Source organism: Phaseolus vulgaris, chromosome 1 (assembly GCF_051622355.1).
Source record: "Phaseolus vulgaris cultivar YP4 chromosome 1, ASM5162235v1, whole genome shotgun sequence".
Lineage (NCBI taxonomy): Eukaryota > Viridiplantae > Streptophyta > Magnoliopsida > Fabales > Fabaceae > Phaseolus > Phaseolus vulgaris.
In genome coordinates, this window is record NC_143498.1 from 3,935,406 (window position 1) to 3,954,882 (window position 19,477).

The following is a 19,477-nucleotide window of genomic DNA, read 5'->3' on the forward strand; positions in this document are numbered from 1 at the left end:
AAAATTTTCCCTTAGATTTTCGGCCAACACCTTAATAGTTTTTTTTTTATTTAATTGTATTACCTTTAATATTTGAGATAATTAGTCCAATAAATAGTCATGCTTAACCTCTCTAAAGACATTCTTGAAGTATATGAAATTGAGAATAATTTTGAGTAATTGAATGTGTGAAGAGTTTTTTAGAGTCTTGTTAGGAGTAAACTGATGATTCAACACTTGAAGTTTATTTTGAAGAAGAATATGATCTTCTATAAGTGTGGTGCACCATTCTTCATAATTATTAAGTCACTTAATTAAAAGTTAGATGGACTAGAACTCATAATATTGCTGGGAAGTTTGTTGGATATCACTCACAAAAGAAGAAAAATAAAAACTTGTATGAGAGTGCCATGAGTTTGAAGTATATGGTATTTATCATCAAGAAACTAGAAAGAATTTAAATATGAATATCCATTGTGTTATATGAGGATCAACCTTGATACAAAGATTTTTTTTATAGAAGACAAATAAAAAAAGCAAATTACCAAGAAATTTAAAAAAAAAAATATGTTTCACCTAATTGAAAAAGAGGAAGGAGAAAGGAAGAATAAAAACTTGGCCAAACTTCTTCCTTTATACAAAATTAAATGAATTAGAGGAGTAATATAAGGAAGGATAAGGAAAATGGATAATATTTTGAACTCTAGAAATTAACAAAGCAAGTTGAAGTAATTAAAGATTTTATTATTCAAAGTAGTGTTATTCAAAGTAGTTTATATTAAAAAATAATCATTTAATTGGTTGCTATTTATGTTGTGCATATATAGTTAAATCTTATCTCTCATTCTTGTAATCGCGTTCTCTAGTAACCATAGTATATTCAAAGCCAAATTATACAAAGTATCAAAGCAAACAACCTAAAATACATTAATGAGTCAGAATGATAATTGATGGAAGATGAAGAATAATACCTTGAAACCAATTGAAAGGTTGCTGGAGACCTCACATAAAAATAAAAACATTTTATAATATATATATATATATATATAAATGTAAATCTCACTTTATGAACTAACTCTAAAAGGTTAAGTTATGTTTAAAGTTCATTTCTCAATAAAAGTAAAAACAATATGAAATTATAAACTCTAGTAGACAAACTAATAAAAAAATGATAAATTGAAGACAAGAAGAAGAACATGATCCACTATTCTTTGTCTACTGCACCTAAATATCATAATTATCAATTTGATAAAAGTTTCAAATACAGGAAACTGTGTTACTTCAAATTGATAAGCATATTTTGGTGTTATATGTGAAAAGAAATAACTTTTAACACCTTAAATCTATTTGTAGAAAGAAAAATCTCCAAATATGTACTTGGTGCCGAGTGAAATCTTATATAATTTGAGAAACTATCTAACAAATGGAATGTAAATGTTATTTTAATATGGTTTGAAAAAATATATATAATTATTTGTTCAATAACAATAATAAGCTAAAAAGGATATCAAGTGGACTTTTAAATCCCTTCAATCTTATTAACAACTATATTATTTGACATGTAATTAGTTAGTTAATACAATGAGAAATATAGTGAATTCATACATAATCTTGCACTGATTGTTGAAAATATGCGACTAATATATGTCATAACTGTGACCATTTTATTATAGTTTACACAACGCACGTAATAACCACTTTAGTATGACTTTAAAATATACTTGATAAAAGACCATATATACAACAAATTTAAATTCATCCACAATTTCAACCAAATTTAGTGAAACATATTTAGGCATGTTTTGGGTCATGAAGAAAAAATAAATTCAAATACATATTAAATATTTCTTATTATCTAATTTTATTATTTTTAAATTTATCGTGAATCCAAAATTAATGTAATGATTTTCTTTCTCTTTTTAAAAGTTAGTCAAATAAATTATACTTTGAGAATTTGTTTATTATATCTGTTAATTGAAATTAAAATATATATATATATATATAATTTTGAGAAAAAAATAAAAATATTTAAAAAACATGCGAGATAAAGTTTAAGTTCTTAATGAATTTTTTATTGAAGAAACAAAATGTTAAATTTATAAAAGTTAATGTGACATGTAAATAAGTTAAGAATTTTATGAAAAACTTTAACCAAGGTTACTGATAAGATATATATTATTATTCATATCCTATACTTGAGGCAGAAAAGGACAGAACAATCAGAAGCCAAACCTTTATGAATAAAATAATTTTATATTATTATTCACTTACAGTTTTATATATAATAAATCTATTTATTATATTTTTCATAATTTTTAAGTAAGCGATGCTGTAATTTTTTTTGTTTTACATGAATAATATACAAAAGTAAATTTTATATATATTTCATATTATGCAAGTGACCACACTCGGTGTGAGAGAATTGTTTGTTTGTAATGATTCAAAGTTTCGACAATTATTATATGTTAATTTAAAAGTCTGAAATTGGAGTTAAACATTGTAAGTGTATGGAGAGTTTCAATAATCCTATATGGTTGGATTAAGATTATGATTAAGAAATTTGTTCATAAAAAAAATGTAATTTAAGAGGTAAGTTTTGTCTCATTTAGAATTTGTATCCTATCTATCTGTGTGGTACCAGAGGCTCAGAGGTCAAAAACTGCCAAAGCTTCCTTATATGGCTCTGTTCTCTATCCTCATTTTCACTGCAAAATCTTCTACTCCTTCCATACTCCTTTACTAAACCATTACACTTTCAAACCCTTCAACACAGTCACCTCAAATGGCCTCACCAACACTCAAACCACACAAAAAACTAGGAGAGTTTCTCCATGAGGAACAAGAACCTTTCATCCTAGAGGTTTACCTTTCAGAAAGAGAGTATTCCAACAGGTGGAGCTCCAATGATGGAGATTCAACCAACACTTCAGAGAAACCAACCACATCTGGCTTAAGCAAAAGGAAAAAGGGTCTTCTCCCATTTTTCCATATGCTAAAAGCCCTATATAAGAAGCTTTCTTTCCCCAAAGAAAGCAAGAGTGTTCTTCTAACCAAGGTTTATGAGTATGACCAGAGAAACAAACATGAAGCTGTCCTTGAACATACCCAGCTCGATCATATTCTTCAGTTTTCATCAGATAGCAGGTTTACCATGTTCAGTTCATGCCAAGATATTGATGAAGAGGGAACCTCCATGTTGTCGCATAAACAGCAGCACTTGTTTTATTCCCACACTTTATACAACATGGTACCACAGCAGAGGTAGGACTCAAATTCTTAAATATTTTAGTAACCTCAATTTCTCACGTTAGAAAAAAAATTATTAACTGGTTTGGTTGGTCTTACTAGAAACAGAAGGCAGCGGCAGAGATTCATAGAAGGTGGTCATGAATTACTGAGAAGGATTCATGTACCAAGAGCTCCTAATGGTACGTTGTTTTCTTTGGCCTTTTCAAAAACCAAGTTCAACATGGTTGAAAATCACTTGTTCATGGTTTCCATCAATCTTTACGTGACACCTAACCAAATTTAATTAACTCTTTTCCGAGATAATGTGTCAAGATTAGTGAGAATCATGGACATATGTTGGTCTTAGATTATACAATGGTTTAATGAGTTTGTATGAATAAGATAAGATTCTTGTATCTTCTGATGGAACAGTGATTGAGAATATTAGGAGAATGCAACAGAGAAATGGTATTCTTGTGCCAAAGAAAATGAGAGGGGAGTCGTTGTTATCAGCAGCTGGTAGGTGGGGTGGTTTACTTGAAGAGACAAAGAAGAAAGAAGAGGTTGTTCTTCCAGGGACGAATGATGTTTCTCAGATGTTGAAATCTAAAAGGGTATTGCATAGGATAAAGAAGATGCTGTTTGATTGTGTGAAAGATATTGCCATAAGCCTTCCAACAGAAGACGACAGAAAGAGAGGTTACAGACAATTTATGGGGCCTCTACAGATTGGAAAGCTCATTCGTCAGAGAACAAACAAATGGGACCAACAAGGTGTAGCTGTAGGTGGAGCAAACCTCACTTACTTATTGACTTTGGATTACTTGAATTCACTCGTGGAATGGAAAAAGTTCGAACCCCACGTCAGGGACATTAGCATTGAGATCACCGATGCAATTTTAGATAACATCCTCAATGAAATTGTAATAGAAATTATTGGAACTTCCACACCAAATACGTAACACTTCTTCAAATGTCTTGCACCTGAAACTTGGCTAATTTCCTATTTATCGGCTGGAATGGTAATATTGCACGATATTTCCTATCTAATATCACTTAGTTTTATTAATTAATTTATTAAAACACTTTTGATCAGAACTTGGCATCAATGGTGAAATATGTATTGAAACTAAAATCTCAATGAATCGAAAGAAGTTTTTAAAGGTAGCTAAACCGTCAGTAAATGAATAATGATCCTTTCGCCCTCAATTATGGAACACAAGTATAGTGATAAAGCCAAACTTTAATCTGATACTAACACGCGTTATTATGCAAGTTAAAAGCTTGCATTATAAACATACCACCTTTGATGTCTGCAGACTTTAATTCTTGTGGTAAAAAAGACTTGAGATGCTCTTATCAGAAGAAGATTCAACATTTATTCACAAATCATCTGCAGACACTGAGCATACAAACAAAGGAGAGTTTATGATACATTTAATTTAAATTTGCATTTGCAGTAGTACTCAGCACTCTTGGTACAAATTCCGCGGCTATAAAATTGTCGAAACTATAACAAGTACTAAAAGATCTCTTTACAATCGAGGGTGCTAAATTCACAGATAAGTAAGAAGGTGAAGGTTTTGACAAAGAAAGTGAATATTCCCTAAAGATGGAGGTGAAGTTCTTCATGTCATAACCACAAAAAGGTTAGGAAAGAACAATTAGTTTTCAACATCGTCGCCGAGCTCTCCGTCTTCAAGTTCCTCATGCCCCCCAGTTTTCCTAGATACATCCCAGTGCTCCCTCTTGTGTCGTCTGTGCCGGTTTTCAGTGTCTGATTCAGGAGAGTTTGCATGCTGCAAGAATATGCTCACGCATTTCAGATGAGATGCCTATTCCTGAAGCATAAAACATTATATGATGAAGATTGAAAATCATTTCATACCTTCCTAGACTTCTTGCGTTCACTGCCATGCCTTCGTGATTTTTTAGATTCTTCCTTGTCTTCCTTTTCAGAATCCACGTCATCTAAGCTGCTCTGATGCCTTTTCCGATGCTTCCTTTCCTTATCCTTTTCTTTTTTCTTCTCCTCTTTGTAACCATGGACTTCAGTCATGTCTTGGTTATCACTATCGGTTTCATCCTTCCTATGGCGTTCCTTTGACTTATCCTTTTCGCGTTCTCGGTCTTTTTCTTTTTTCTCCTTCTCCTTCCGTTTCTCTTCCCTTTCTTTCTCCTTTTTGACCTGCAACAATTATTTATAATGCCAAATATCACTCCAGTCTAAACCCTACAAATAATAATGAATATCAATGCAGTTCCCCGCCAAACTCGAATTGTTATAAGGTTCAAGGAAATATAAAATCTTCACAAAAAGATATTCACACGATTGTCTAAAACTGCAATCTTAGGATCAGTAGAATCTTATTCACAAAAAGATATTTTCTAAAAAACAACAAAACGAAAACCTGTGACATAAAATCATGCACCTTCTCCTCTTCACGCTTACGTTCCTTCTCTTTAGCTTTTTCCTTCAAGTATGTGATGTATTCCTCAAAAATTTCTCTGCTATAGCTTTCGTCCCCAATTGACCTATAGTGAAGAACACGATGGTAAAACATCAAAACAAAAATCCCTCCATCATGGACACGCTGTACTAGAAACAATTTCTAGGGATACATGAAACAATAAAAACTAAATATACCTGTACTCTTGAGTCTCCTCAAAAAGTGACTTGCAATCCTCCCATTTTGAGGAAGTAGTAATATCCTTAAAAAGTAAAATATGATGCTTAATATTAATTTTTTTATCCAAACAATGTAAAACATAAATGAGCACTGGTAGAATCTTAGTTTACCTTGAATGTGTATAACAGGTTAGTAAACTCATCAGCAAGGCGTTGGCGCTTCTTGGCTTCTTTCTCTTCCTTCTCTTTAGCTCTCTCTAACAACTCCTCAAATATAAGCTGCAAAAGTGAAGCAAATTTCCTAATTCTGATAATCCATGTTGCGAAGGCATAAACAACATTAAACATCTGGTTAACAGCAAACTATTAATTGAGATTTTTTACAACATGAACAAAGGGCCCCGTACTATTGAAGTTAATCTTAAGCATCATAAGGAGATTTAAATAACAATTGATAGAATGAAAAAACAAATTTTAACTTGAATTTACAAACTCAACAACTATAACTAAAGATTTTATATTTCACAATAGATTTAATTTCATATCACTACCATGCAAAAAAGGGCCTTAAAATTTCATGCAAAATGAACCAAGAGAAGGTCAAACTACAGCATAAAAACTCTACCATTGTTGATATATAATAGAGCTTGAAAAATTGTCTATAGCAACAAAAGTTAATAATAGATGTCAAAGCAAATAATGAGGTCCTGATATTGAGTTGCACTGTGATAACAGATATTGTTATCCATTTGGATACTTACTAACTCCCACACATCACATAATTTATATTTTAAAAGCAAGAAATCAAATCAAATGAAAGATTACAATTGAAATCAACCTTTAAATTGATGTCAGATATTGTTTGGCATGCAACATCTTCCAACACAGCAGCCTTAAACTCCTCAAATACTGATGTAGTCACTACAATTATCTACTTGAATGAGACAGGAGACTTGGGTAAGCATGGTTTGTCATCAAACATGCTACAGAATACAGATAAAACGCAATGAAGATCTTTGTGATGCCTACCTTGCCTGACTTAATTGTATCTTTTATGAGTGTCTTGTCTTCATGATACTGCAAAAAAATCATGTCAAAAATAGATAATTCAGAAACCACTTTCTCCACACATACACGTAAAGACTTCCTATAATCCTCTAGGTTGACAACTAGGCATTACTGAATAGATATCATAATACTAACAATTGAGTACTTCATAACCTAAATTCAGGTCATCCCAGAAATCTTCAATAATGACACTAAAGTTAAAATAAGCACTCTCTCAGCTCCTTGAATTTATTTTAAATTACATGAAGTCAGCAAAAAATACTCTAAATACAAATGGAGAGAATTTACTTTCTTCCTATTGTCTTGCTGCAATCCTCAGAGGTAATCAACTAAACATGGTAGGATTTAGTCAAAACCGAATTTCACCCCAGATAAAGATATTACCCAATCAATGACTCACTCAAATAACAGTAATCCAGCAGCACAATAGCATAGACCATAACAATATCCTTCTAGTTTCCAACATCAAAACCCGATGTATAAGCAGGTTGCACCCAACCTACAAACTTGCTCAACCCAACTCAATTACATTTTTTGAGGGTTGGATTAGATCATTAGGTTGGGTTGAGTTTCATTTAGTGCATCATATTTGATTTGGGTAATGGGTTTATAAGTTTCAAATCCAATGAACTCGACCCAATTACGTAATAAATATATAACAAAAAGTACTATTTGTCTAATAATTTACTATAGAGTAAATAATTCTGTAGTTGATCATATGAAATATTCTTTTAAGAGTACTAAGTAAATTTTCATATCACACATGTTAGTAAATATTTTATTCCTTATATCCTTTCTTGGGACCACTTTAAATGAGTTGTAAATAGATTTGTGATTATTGTTTTGATATCTTGGTATTTTAAGAATTATAGTTTATATTTATGTTTTAAGTATTATTGTGAATACCTTACAAAGATTAAAAGTAATAAAATTATTGATTCTAAGGTTTTTCTTTTTGTTAGAAGTTATAGAAGTGATCATATTTTTTTAATTATTCAACCCAATTATATTTGGATTCGGTTGCTAAATAAGAAGACAAACTCAACCCAACTCAATAAAATTTAATTAGGTTGGGTTAAAAACTACACTAAATTCAACCCTACCCAGACCACTTAAACCCTTGAGTAAAACACATCAATAACAAATGCATCAACAACATTTAAAAGAAATTACTAAAACAAATTTGAGAACCTGTTTCTCAAGATCCTCTGCAACAAGCTCAAACAAATCCTTCGGGGTGGAACCCAATGTATTTGATGCAACGGCTTGATATTGAGGTAAATCCCTGACCTACACAGAGGAAAACATACCTTATTTTTCTTTCAATGCTATTCCATCTTTCATTGTAACAATCCAATTACCTTCAAGCAATATTCTCGCCATTGAGTTTTAGCAGTAAGAATTCCAGTAGCAACATGTTCTTCAAGCAACTTGCGAAAAGCATCACGGTTTTTCCTTTCACCCCGTCGGACTCGATCCTATATCACAACCATTAGTGCATATACATACAAGCATATTGACTAAATAATAACCACTAATCATACACTTAGGCTGTACCTTCTGTATTCTTCTTTGTTCCTCCTCTTCTTTCTCCAAGTCCCGAATATAGTCCTGCCAAAGCCAATCTCAGTTCATAGATCCATCATAGATGACCAACTAAAAGAAAATATACCTGAAAAACTAGCAAGCGATCAATTTTTTCAAGTCGCAAGTATCTATCGTCGTCCTCTAGCCGATCTTGGATTTTACGCCAATGACTATTCACCTAAAATGAGATACAAAAAGCAAGGAAATGATTTAAGGATAGAGCAATCATAAGTTCATAACAACCAAAATGAACTTCATATTTAAAAAATGCACCTTCACATAATCACAAGACTCTAGAAATTTTCTATATTCAGCTATATTCCGCCTGTGCTCCTCCGCCGCATTTTCCTTCTCCTAAATTTTCCACAGAAAATATAACATTAAGAATGTCATGAAATAAAATTTGGCATACAACTATGCAAATTTTAGCCTTTCAATTTTAAAGAGCAACTTGAATTAAAATCAGGAGTTGACAGCCACAGTCTCATTGCTATATTTTATTCTAGACAAGAATTCATTCTCCCCAGTGCCAGGTGCCAATTGCCTGCTGTGCACTCTTTGGAACAAATAGAAAACAGTATTCCAGAATAAGCAAACCACTAGTCAACATTATAAGCATCCGCCCCACACACAATGTACTTGAACACCATATTAGTAGTATCTTGCCCATCCTACACAGAATTATAATCTCCATCAAAGAAAACAACCAAGCCTATGACAACATTCCACATTAAAATAGCTATTATTTTTCCCATCATGAGGTTTAGGACATGCAGGGGGGTAACAAAATAACATAAGCCCTGGGCAAGTGGGAACTGGTGAGGAAGGGAAGATGTAGCTTTGGGCTGCAACAACCTAACTTACAGAAAGGGAAATGGAAAGCAAGGAAGAGTACAATAAGGAGGAAGGCAATAAAGAGGGAAAGGGATTAGAGTTTAGTGATTGAGGTATAAGAAATTAAAGTTGTAAAAAGAACAGGGTAAAGCTCTATTTATGTAATAAATCCATTTCCTCGGTTACTTGAATCCATATTGAACAGTGGAGAACTAACGAGTGATTTTCAGTTCTGATTATTAGTCTCTACAATCCATGTGTTCACTTCATTCCATTTTTAGTTTCTTCTCACATGAATTACATAAAGTGGTTCAACTTCAACCATAATTTTAATTACAATAATGATACATACTTAATATACTTGCCATCCATGCCATGTAACAGACAAGAAAAAAAAAAACAGCCATAAACTGCACACAAAGTCAAAGTTCCTGAAAAAAGGTGGTAAAAAACAAGCTACAATGCACTGAAAAACAGGTAAACAAATTACAAAACCACAAGTCCCCTTAAATTGCATTTACAACCAAAAAAATGGCTTTTGAATAAGATGGAAAGATGCAAACTTGATCGGTGCTGAACTAAGTTAAGCTTTTCAATATATATTAACTCAATCAAATAATACAGTTCAAATTATTCCCTGTATTATGAAATAAATACACGAACAAAAATTTAAAGAGCTACAATCTGATCAAATGACCATAAAATCCACTTAGCTGCCACTACCCACCAAATAAAACAAGATTCTTCCTCAAATTTACATGTAAAGAAAATTCACAACTCTAAGCAAAATTCTTATGCAGCTTTATTGGGCACAAGATTCATGAATGCAAAGGTTCATAAGGAAGCAAAAAGTAAACATATTCTCACCTTCCTCTCAAGTTCCACCATGTAGCTTTCAAATAAATCTTCTCGGTCTCTTGGTCTTTCAACAGCATTAAATCGTTCATCATTTTCAAACATACTAATGGCTTTGCTGATTACAGTAAATAATTAATTAGAAAATTTAAGATGGATTATTTCAACCTAAGGAGACCAACTAAAAACAACTTGTTACCCAAACATGCAGAGACATACCTCCATCTCATGGAGGATGTAAGTTCCTTGCATTCCTGAAAGGATAATATGCAGAAATTATATGTAAGTAGTTAGCTAATAAAGAACAATTGCTGATAAAAAAAACTAATAAAGAACAAATTAATCAGGTATTATATTCAACATACTTCCAACATCTTTGTGAATTCTTCGCGGGCTCTTTTCTGCTTCATGCGTCTCTCTTCAGCCTCCAGCTTCTTCCTTTGGCCCAAATACTGAAGATTAAATTGATTCAATGTCACAAATCAAGACAGAACCGTTACAAATCCATTGAAAATGATGCAAACTTAAACATCAACTTCAAGATAGTGCATAAAATTTGCTTGTGAGGCTTGTTTCTCACCTCATTAAAAGCTTGTTTTCGCTCACCAAGCGTTTTCAGGGCATTATATCTTTTGTCATTGATGATTTCTCTCATTGCCTGAATTACAATTAAAAACTAAAAATTAGCATTTGCATCACAGACAAAAAAAAAGTAGAAAAATAAAAGGAAGGCCATCTACCTGTTCCCAGGTCCAATCAGACTGAACATTCACAGATTCCAGAAGCGCTTTAAATGCATTTTTTGCTTCCTAAAAGAGTATATAATTTATGTGGCAATAAATATAATGAGAAAAAAAGAATATATCTTCAAAGATTATTAATAAGAGAATTTCCATGATATGAATTCTTACCAGCTTATTTGCATATACCAAGGTTTCATCATCATTGGTTTTCTCCTCAGGTGGAATCACATTATTTTTCCCAACCTCAGCCAATGCTTTTTTAGCTTCCTGCAAGAGTCACAAGAAAAAATAATTTATAGACTAAATACAGATTCTTAATTGGACAACAAAATTAATGAGATTGTCTCCTACGAGTTTTCTATTATCAATGATGATCAGTGTTAAACTGCAGCCATGGCAAAACTGATAAGCCACAACTTCACTGCAGTTACTTAACAGGTTTCATGTGGTGGGCCATGGCAGTCACCATACTGTTATTAGGAGCCATGGCGTTGTATTTTTCATTCTCAAAATTTCAATTCACAGTAGTTGCTGTGTTTCCAGACAGGCTAAACCTTTGGAGTGATTAGAAATACAAAAAGGATGCATGGATTTCAGATGCAAAAGCGGAACACCAAGAACAGGAGCCTTCATACCAACTCGAAAACTATTTGAAAGGAAGAGATTCAGAGTATGTTTGACTGTGCTTTGGTTTTAGTTTATAAAAAAACTAAGTTTAAAACAATAGTGAGTGAGGTAGTAAGATGTGAAAGTGCAAGGAAGAACAGGGGGTAATAGAAAACTGACGTGAAATAGCAGGGAAGATGAGCAATAGAAAACTGAAAGTAGAAAACCAAAACAGAAATTTTTCAGTTTTCCAGTTTATGAAAACTTACAAAGAGACATTAGTTTTGTAAACAGTTTTCAACATTACTCTTGTCAACCAATTTTTTTTTTTGTTTTAAAAAACATCAAATATTCTACAAATATAGGAAAGAAACAGACCATGGAATACACACAAATTCCTTTACATTCATTATGAAATTTTAAGGAACTGAGCTAGGTTTGATTTCTATTTTCAAAAACTGTTTTCAGTATCACTCTATACAACGCACATCCTGGAGCTAGAACCACAAAATAAGAGAATGAGATAACATCTATCCGGTGTTTATTTCTTTTGGTTTTGAAAACAATTTTCAAATGTAATAAAAAAATTATGACAAATTAATTGTAGAGTAGCATAAAATTAATTTAGGAAAATGCTTTTGAAACAAATAAATGAGAAGGAAATCAAACAATTTTCAACATTCTGAGTTTGGTATTGAAGACAGAAAGGGAGGGAAGTGGGTGGGGTTTGGCTGGGAAGAAAATAGTGAAAACATGTAAAAAGAAGGTAGCCAGGGCCGCAAGATACGTTTCCATACAAAAAAGAAGAGTAGAAAAATGTGGAAACTATCTCACAAGACAACATAATCAATTATGTTGCAAATTAAGTAAAGGCTGAATTTTTAGGCTCCACGTAGATAATTGATTATAGACGCATTTTTATATAGTTTTTTTTTAAGTATTAATATTCTTGTAAATAAAAATAATAATAAATAAATATTAACCAGGAATATAAATAAATAAATATTAATAAGGGATAAATAATAAATAGTATTAATAAAAAATAACATAACATTTTAGAATAATAATAAAGAAATATTAATAATGAATAATAAAGAAATATTACCAATGAATGAATAAGAAGAACAATAATTAAACAATATTAATTAAAAGTAAAATTTTCAAAATTAAATATTCTAAAATCTTTTTATTTATTTATTTTACTTTTCTTCGATAAAGAAATCTATATGTCCATTCTCTTTCACCTATTTCCTCCTCTACTGCCAAACATTCGATAAAGAAATCTCCATGTCCGTTCTCTTTCACCTATTTCCTGCTTTACTGGCAAACAACATCTACTTTCACTCTTTTCTACTCTCTTTTTCTCCTTTCTTTTCTCTTCCAGTCCATTTCATTTCTCTCCACCAAGCAGAGCATAAGAATATGTACATGTTAATTAATGATAAAAACAACAATTACAATAATTACCTCAATATCTTGAGGAGAAGATCCATTCGCAGAAGCAAAATCTTGAGATGCTTGATTTTCAACACTGCAGGTAAATTTTCAATACACAAGTCATTATTGGAAAACTACAACTCAGCTACACAAGAGGGACAAAAACAATGAACATGCAGAATAGAGTTTTATACATGGGTGGCATTTTGGATAGTTGAGGTGAGTTCTCGGATAGTCCTGAGCCTCCTGCGACTAGTATAGGTGCAGCACTTGTAGTTCCCACACTGCTTGGTTCAACACCTGTTGTGCTTGAGGTAACTGTAGATTGTGAAACAGAGGTGCCAAATAATCCAGAAACCAACTGCGGAGAATCGGTTGATGCAATTGGTGTGACAGAAGATGGGCTGGAAGCAAGCCCATTTGACGTCAAAGAAGGGTTCAAGCTAGCTGCATTAGTTGCCGTTGATGTGGCTATTGATGAGACAGCAGCATTGGGTGTATCACTTGTTTCTGACTGCATTCCCTGGTTTGCAGCTTTTTGTGCCTGCTCACGAGCCAACTGAAAGAAAAAAAATCAATTTGAGGTAAGAAAAAAAAAAGTGGAAGTGAAGAAAATTAAAAACAAATACAAATATAAGCACGTAAACATTATTCACAAACCTGAAGTTCCTCTGGTATCGACCACGTTGATTGTTGTGTAACCTTATTGTAATAATACCTGAAAGAAATCAAAGCCAAAACATAACTCATTATATATTAATGACAAAGAAAGACACACATAAAAACGGTGTCAAACAATAGGAGAGAAAACAAACTTTTTTCCATCTGAAGAAGTGAATTCTTTCCAAACAGTCGATGCATCAGCCCTCTGTCACATCCAGCAGAATTAGTGGGATATGAAAATGCTAAAAGTATACCACCCAAGAAAGATCACGTATAAAGGTTATGATAATTAACCACATGCAGCGACAAGAAACTATAGGTGGGAAAACAAATAAAGGAAAGGAAACATCCCTGAAAATTTTTTAATAATATTATTGCCACAACAAATTACAATAAATAATACAAGAAAACAGAATTTGCATACTCCTACACATAAATATGTAAGCAGACCGAAGTACAATGCAGAGGCCACCACAAGATTGTAAAAAGGGAAGAGGGAAAAGAAAGAGAGAGATGGACAAAGAAAAGGAAAGCAAAAACTTGTATCTCTTCTTGTGAGTGTGTATGAAAGGACAGAAAATAAACTTGCAAAATATACAATTGATAAAAAACACCACAAAGAAAACCCTACAAAATTGCTGGAGGAAGGGGGTGGGAAGGGTGCTGTCAACCATCAATTAATGGTTTTGCAGAACCACAGCTATACACCAATCTCACATTTTATGTTTTAAGAAAAAATAAGATTGTAAATAGCAAACTGTTGCCTGCCTTGAGAAAGTGCTAATCCGCCTTCACAGTGACCATATAGAGCAGTCGTTAAAATTTCTCCTGACTTGCCATGACATCTACAAATCAGTGGAAGCACATGCACATAAAAGGATATTCGCACCATAAACCTTCTATGATCATTGAAAACATTGTAGAAATGATCAACATCCATATAAGATACTGGTTTGATTGACCACATGACACTTTCAAAGCATGTTCCACAGTATTAAAAAGTGACATTCACAAGAACGTTGACAAATTATTAAAACCACTCACCTCAATAGGTGACATCAATTCCAAAGGTTTCTCCCAACTTGATTGCCTTGTCCTCTTGTTGTAGTAATATCTGGATAATTATAGAAAACAAGAACTTCTAATTATGATTTTAAAAATTGTAAATCACAAAAACACAAGAAAAATAGATTATTTTCAAAAATAGTTAATAACAAATATACAAGATACTTAATGTTTGCTAGCGAAGCAGAAGATGATTATGTTCACCAATACCTTCTCCCATCTCCAGAAGTGTGCTCTTGCCAATCAGATAAGGAGTGCTGGTTAGTAGCATTAGTTACCTAAAGTTTGTCAGAGTAAAACACTGAGAATTGCAATAATAAGCTCAAATTTCTCAGAAATCATAATATAACAGAAGAATAACTGGCTAATCTCATCAAAAGCATCTTGGGCTACTGAGATTCAATTGGCTAATCTCAAAAGAAATTGGCCTCAAATGATATCATAACAGGAAGTCACAATTCTTTTACAACATATCCCATGATGGATACCTAGACCCAGACACATCAGAAAATGAAGCAAGCGAGAATGCTAGTTCAACCAGACCACCAATTTGGAGAGTTTACTCCAGGTATGAACAAAGACCCATAACTTCCATGAGATAGTTATTGTTAGGAGTATGGCAGTCAATATGACAATGATTCTCAGAATGTAGAGTGCCATAACTGTCATGAGTAAGTGAATTTTTTATAGTAATTTTTAGAATGTATAGAGTACAGTACAATAACTGCTATGAGACAGTTATTGTTAGGGAATATGGCAGATTGTACAGTACAATAGAGTTAGGATATAGGGAGATAGATATTTGTGCATGCAACTTTCTGATGTTTCAGGCAGAAAGTCTCCACTCCAGTAGGAGCTTTGTGCTCTGGATGAACCTTGGTTCAGTATTTACTGAATAAAATAAAATAAGTATTACAGTTGTGGGATCCTTTCATACCACCAAATTTATGTAATGTGACTTAGTAAATTTCCTCGGGTCAGATTACTAATTACCAATAGCATATAATTCATGCAACTGTATTTGGACAATCCAAAATCCAGAGGCATGAAATATAAGGATCACATTAGCAGATTTGCTTAACCTCCGTAAAATTAAGGAACATACAGATATAATGAACTGAATAAAAAAATTCCTAATGCTTTCTTTAAAAGTTGGAGTCCCACACACATTGTATGTAAGGTCAGCCATTTGGAACACACGTGAATCATTTCATTAGTGTGGGGTGGCTTTGCTATTGCAGCAGGTGTGACTGTGTTTTGTGGCAAAATCGACGGTGGCTACAGAAGCAAGAAACCGTTTGGAACACAAGTGAATCATTTCATTGAGTGGGGTGGCCTTGCTATTGCAGCAGGTGCAACTTTGTTTTGTGGCAAAATCGATGGACACAAGCCACAGTTTCAACTTCTGGGTTAAACCTTGCCCATACCTCAGCAGATGAATTTGCCCGTTTTAACGTTTTCTTTTGCTTTTCTCTTTCCTTAAAATAACTTTGTTTTTTATTTTGGGTTTATAAATTTTTAAACTTTTCATTTTTTTCTCTCCCCTATTAATTATTGATGACATCTTTACTTTCACATTTAAGCCTTTCACCAAATCACCCCTATTAAGTCTTTTGTTTTCCCACAAAATGTTCCCCTGTTTTACCAAAGTGCCGCCATTAAGTCTTTTGCCCCCCCGCAATAACTTCCCTTTCTTACATGAACATTCAGCCCCCCTTACCTTTTCCTCTTTTTAGCTCCCACTTCTCTATCAGTTTTAACCTTTCTACTCCTATTTCTTCTCGTCAGATATTTTCACAATTATGTTCTCAATCTCTCCCACACCTCTTATTTCTTTATTTACTCTTTAATTTTGCATATTTTTCTGTTTTACAACATTATATGTATATGATACAAAACTATAAATTGTATGTATTGTTTTCTAGGCTTCGCAACAGCAACCATCCCCCTAGCTTTTTGGTGGTGGCCTGTCCGCACTGGTGTAGGAATAACAACTTATAGCACATATCTTTAGAGGGAAACATAATATAACACTGTAACAATAGAAAAATTACCATCTAATGGGAAAGAATTGGGGCCATGGCATATAAATAACAACTAAAATACAAAAAACCATAAGGAAAGGGAACTCCACCAATGTAATTCCAAACAAGCTTGGTCATATATATGTAAGCTTGTATAAACAAAAGCATTGAACTCTAGTGGAAATTTCTAAACAATGAACACAAAGTTAGTAGTACTATGCATTAAAAAATAAGTATCAATAAAACACTTACCGCATCAGTCAATGTCGCTCCAGATGATTGCAACCCAGCCGGCTGCACAGATGTAGAAGGTGCAACACTCTGAGATGCAGACGACAGCCAAGGTTGACCACCAGGAGGAGCAAGCATTTGAGGTGGATGCTGGTATTGGGCCAATGCATTTGCATTATCATGCTGCTGACCATAGGATGGTGTGAACTGAAAATGTACAATGATGTTAATGTGTAGAAGGTACTAAGTAACTCAAGAGAAACCTAGCAATCAACTACAACAGTAAAGCTTTAAAAACTAAGGCAGCACATACAGTATATGAAGAATGCGGAGCTGCTCCAGAAACAGGTAAGCCAGGCATATGATTGCTTAAGGGGGGAACAGATTGTGAATGAGGTGGAATGGATGACATTGGTCTGTTTGTCTGGATATATGGCATGGGTATAGGTTGTGATGAAGGAGCAAGATGACCAGGCTGCATTGGCCTTGGAGTCAACTGCTGCATTGGTTGAGAATATTGCAACTGTTGACCTTGAATGACAGGCATTCCCGCATTTGAAGAAGGAATAGCATGTCCTGCAGGTCCAAATTGTTGTGAATTCATTGGAACAAATGGTTGCCCTTGCTGAGCTTGAATGACTGGCCGAAACTGCAGACGATAAGACACAAGAGTGATCGCAAAATTATGATAGATTCTTAATTGTAGTTAATCTCACAAAGAATAAAAGAGAATTTGCATAAATAAGGATGAACCAAAACTTTGAGGACCCAACCATCAAAAACACTGCCAGAGAGAGTCACAGAAAAACTTAAAAATTAAAAAACATCATTTTCAGCAAAAATAAAGACAAAGAGAGTAAATACTAAAAAGGATGTCAAACATTAAGACTCCAGCTATTGCTTGTATCACCATTTGACATTCCCATAATCAAAGCATGTATGTCACTAGACACAATCAGCACAACCAAACAAATATTTCATCGTGATAAGATTCATGGTAGGTACTGAGAGAGGAATACACTACCTGCATGCTGGAGGGCTGAGAATTATTGGCCATTTAACACAAACAGACCCTGCAAAGAAGAAATGGAATCATCAATCAGCACAAAAACAATTGAATCTTGAAGGCGTATTACATTGCTAAATTATAATGCCTTTGTGATACATGGTAAGAAAACCTTGTAGACAACAAGAATATTTTCCCAACAACATAGCATTTGACAGAGTTATACCTTCACTTCCTAGTTCTATTACAGGCTGATGATCATCAAGAAAAGCTAGCATTCTAACTGTTTCGATGCAATGTCAGGAAGAAAAAAAAAATGATTGAAGGAAGCCACTAAGCAAAATTAATTATTCATATTTTTGGACACATTTTATCCTTTAACCTCTACTCATTTACTGTAACTGTGCACTCTCCAGCTTAAGTTTCCATTTCGAACATAATGCTACACATAAACTAAAAGCCCTCATTTTCCTCATTGTATAAAAAAAAACATGCAGGGTCGGCAAGTAACAATAATAACAGTAAAAAGAATAACACATGTAGAATCGCTGCTCATGTATATCTACAGGAACTTTTCATCATGCAAAATATCATGTATATCTCCAGGAACTTTCATCATGCAAAATCATCTCGAACTCTCAACTGACACTGAAATTTCAAAAACGAAACAAACTCTCGATTGTTACAATGTCCATAAACACTTCACACAGATCAATCACGCTAGGCAATTAGTTTTGTAACTTCAATCCTATCAAAGCCTAATCGAAGATAGCCAATAATAACATTCATTCAAAGGAAAATAAAAGAATCAGAAATGTTCAATTCTATCAAAGTCTAATGGAAAACCTTAACCTAGGTTAGCCATTGCAACCTTAGAAGATAGCAACGAAACTTATCAAGATTCATTGCAACTGGAGAGATCGCTTTTGCGAGCAATCACAAAATTCGCAAGAATACGACGGGATAGAGAGCGAATAGGGATGAAAAACTCACAGGTGTTGCGGATAGGAATCAAAGGTCGAAGCTATTCGTCTGGCTGAGTTTGCAGAGATTTTGTTGTCGTTTCGAATCGAAACCCTATGGATTAGGGTTTAGGAGGAATTGCAACTACTGAACAATATAACTGGAAAAACCACAGTAAGAGTAAACAATCATGAGGAAGGCGAATGTAATAAAATAAATAAAAACATTATTTTTATATCTGTTAATTTATATTCACTTTGCTAATTTTTATATCGGCTTAATTTATATTTTCTCTTTGTAGTGTATACATTAGTTACTAATTATATTCTTATTAATATATTTTATTTTATTTTTGTACTTTTTTATATTTTATAGCTTTTTAAAAATTTTAATTAATTATTTATATACTCAATCTATCTATCTATGATATATACAATAATTGAAGGGAGTATAAAGAAAACTTTTGCCACGGGTGGTAATAAAAAACTTTTATTAAAAGATTTTGAAAAAAAATATTTATTAATTGACAACTGTTTAACGCAAATTTTATGTGTGTTAG

At 33.1% G+C, this 19,477-nt stretch overlaps 2 protein-coding genes across 4 annotated transcripts; one reads left to right on the plus strand and one right to left on the minus strand.

The window, feature by feature from the left end:
• Positions 1–2,631: 2,631 nt before the first annotated feature.
• Positions 2,632–4,252, plus strand: LOC137816575 (uncharacterized). Of its 2 annotated transcripts, none has more exons than XM_068619771.2 (3): positions 2,632–3,240; positions 3,328–3,407; positions 3,640–4,252. In XM_068619771.2, exons 1-3 carry the CDS (start codon positions 2,762–2,764, stop codon positions 4,167–4,169), a joined length of 1,089 nt encoding a protein of 362 aa, XP_068475872.1. In that variant the 5' UTR covers positions 2,632–2,761; the 3' UTR covers positions 4,170–4,252. The 2 variants fall into 2 exon arrangements, with proteins under 2 accessions (XP_068475872.1, XP_068475873.1); XM_068619772.2 differs by having other exon boundaries at positions 3,334–3,407.
• Positions 4,253–4,563: 311 nt separating this feature from the next.
• PRP40A (pre-mRNA-processing protein 40A) lies at positions 4,564–19,128 on the minus strand. Of its 2 annotated transcripts, none has more exons than XM_068619770.1 (28): positions 18,949–19,128; positions 17,974–18,022; positions 17,263–17,598; positions 16,971–17,156; positions 14,905–14,972; positions 14,674–14,743; positions 13,782–13,834; positions 13,627–13,684; positions 13,161–13,525; positions 12,997–13,060; positions 11,092–11,190; positions 10,921–10,989; positions 10,761–10,838; positions 10,546–10,632; positions 10,400–10,434; positions 10,193–10,298; positions 8,765–8,845; positions 8,577–8,669; positions 8,462–8,515; positions 8,266–8,382; positions 8,096–8,194; positions 6,866–6,913; positions 6,675–6,767; positions 6,008–6,115; positions 5,855–5,919; positions 5,640–5,742; positions 5,096–5,395; positions 4,564–5,006 (listed from the first exon to the last, which is right to left on the minus strand). In XM_068619770.1, exons 2-28 carry the CDS (start codon positions 18,004–18,006, stop codon positions 4,872–4,874), a joined length of 3,003 nt encoding a protein of 1,000 aa, XP_068475871.1. In that variant the 5' UTR covers positions 18,007–18,022; positions 18,949–19,128; the 3' UTR covers positions 4,564–4,871. The 2 variants fall into 2 exon arrangements, with proteins under 2 accessions (XP_068475871.1, XP_068475870.1); XM_068619769.1 differs by having other exon boundaries at positions 5,619–5,742.
• Positions 19,129–19,477: the final 349 nt, after the last annotated feature.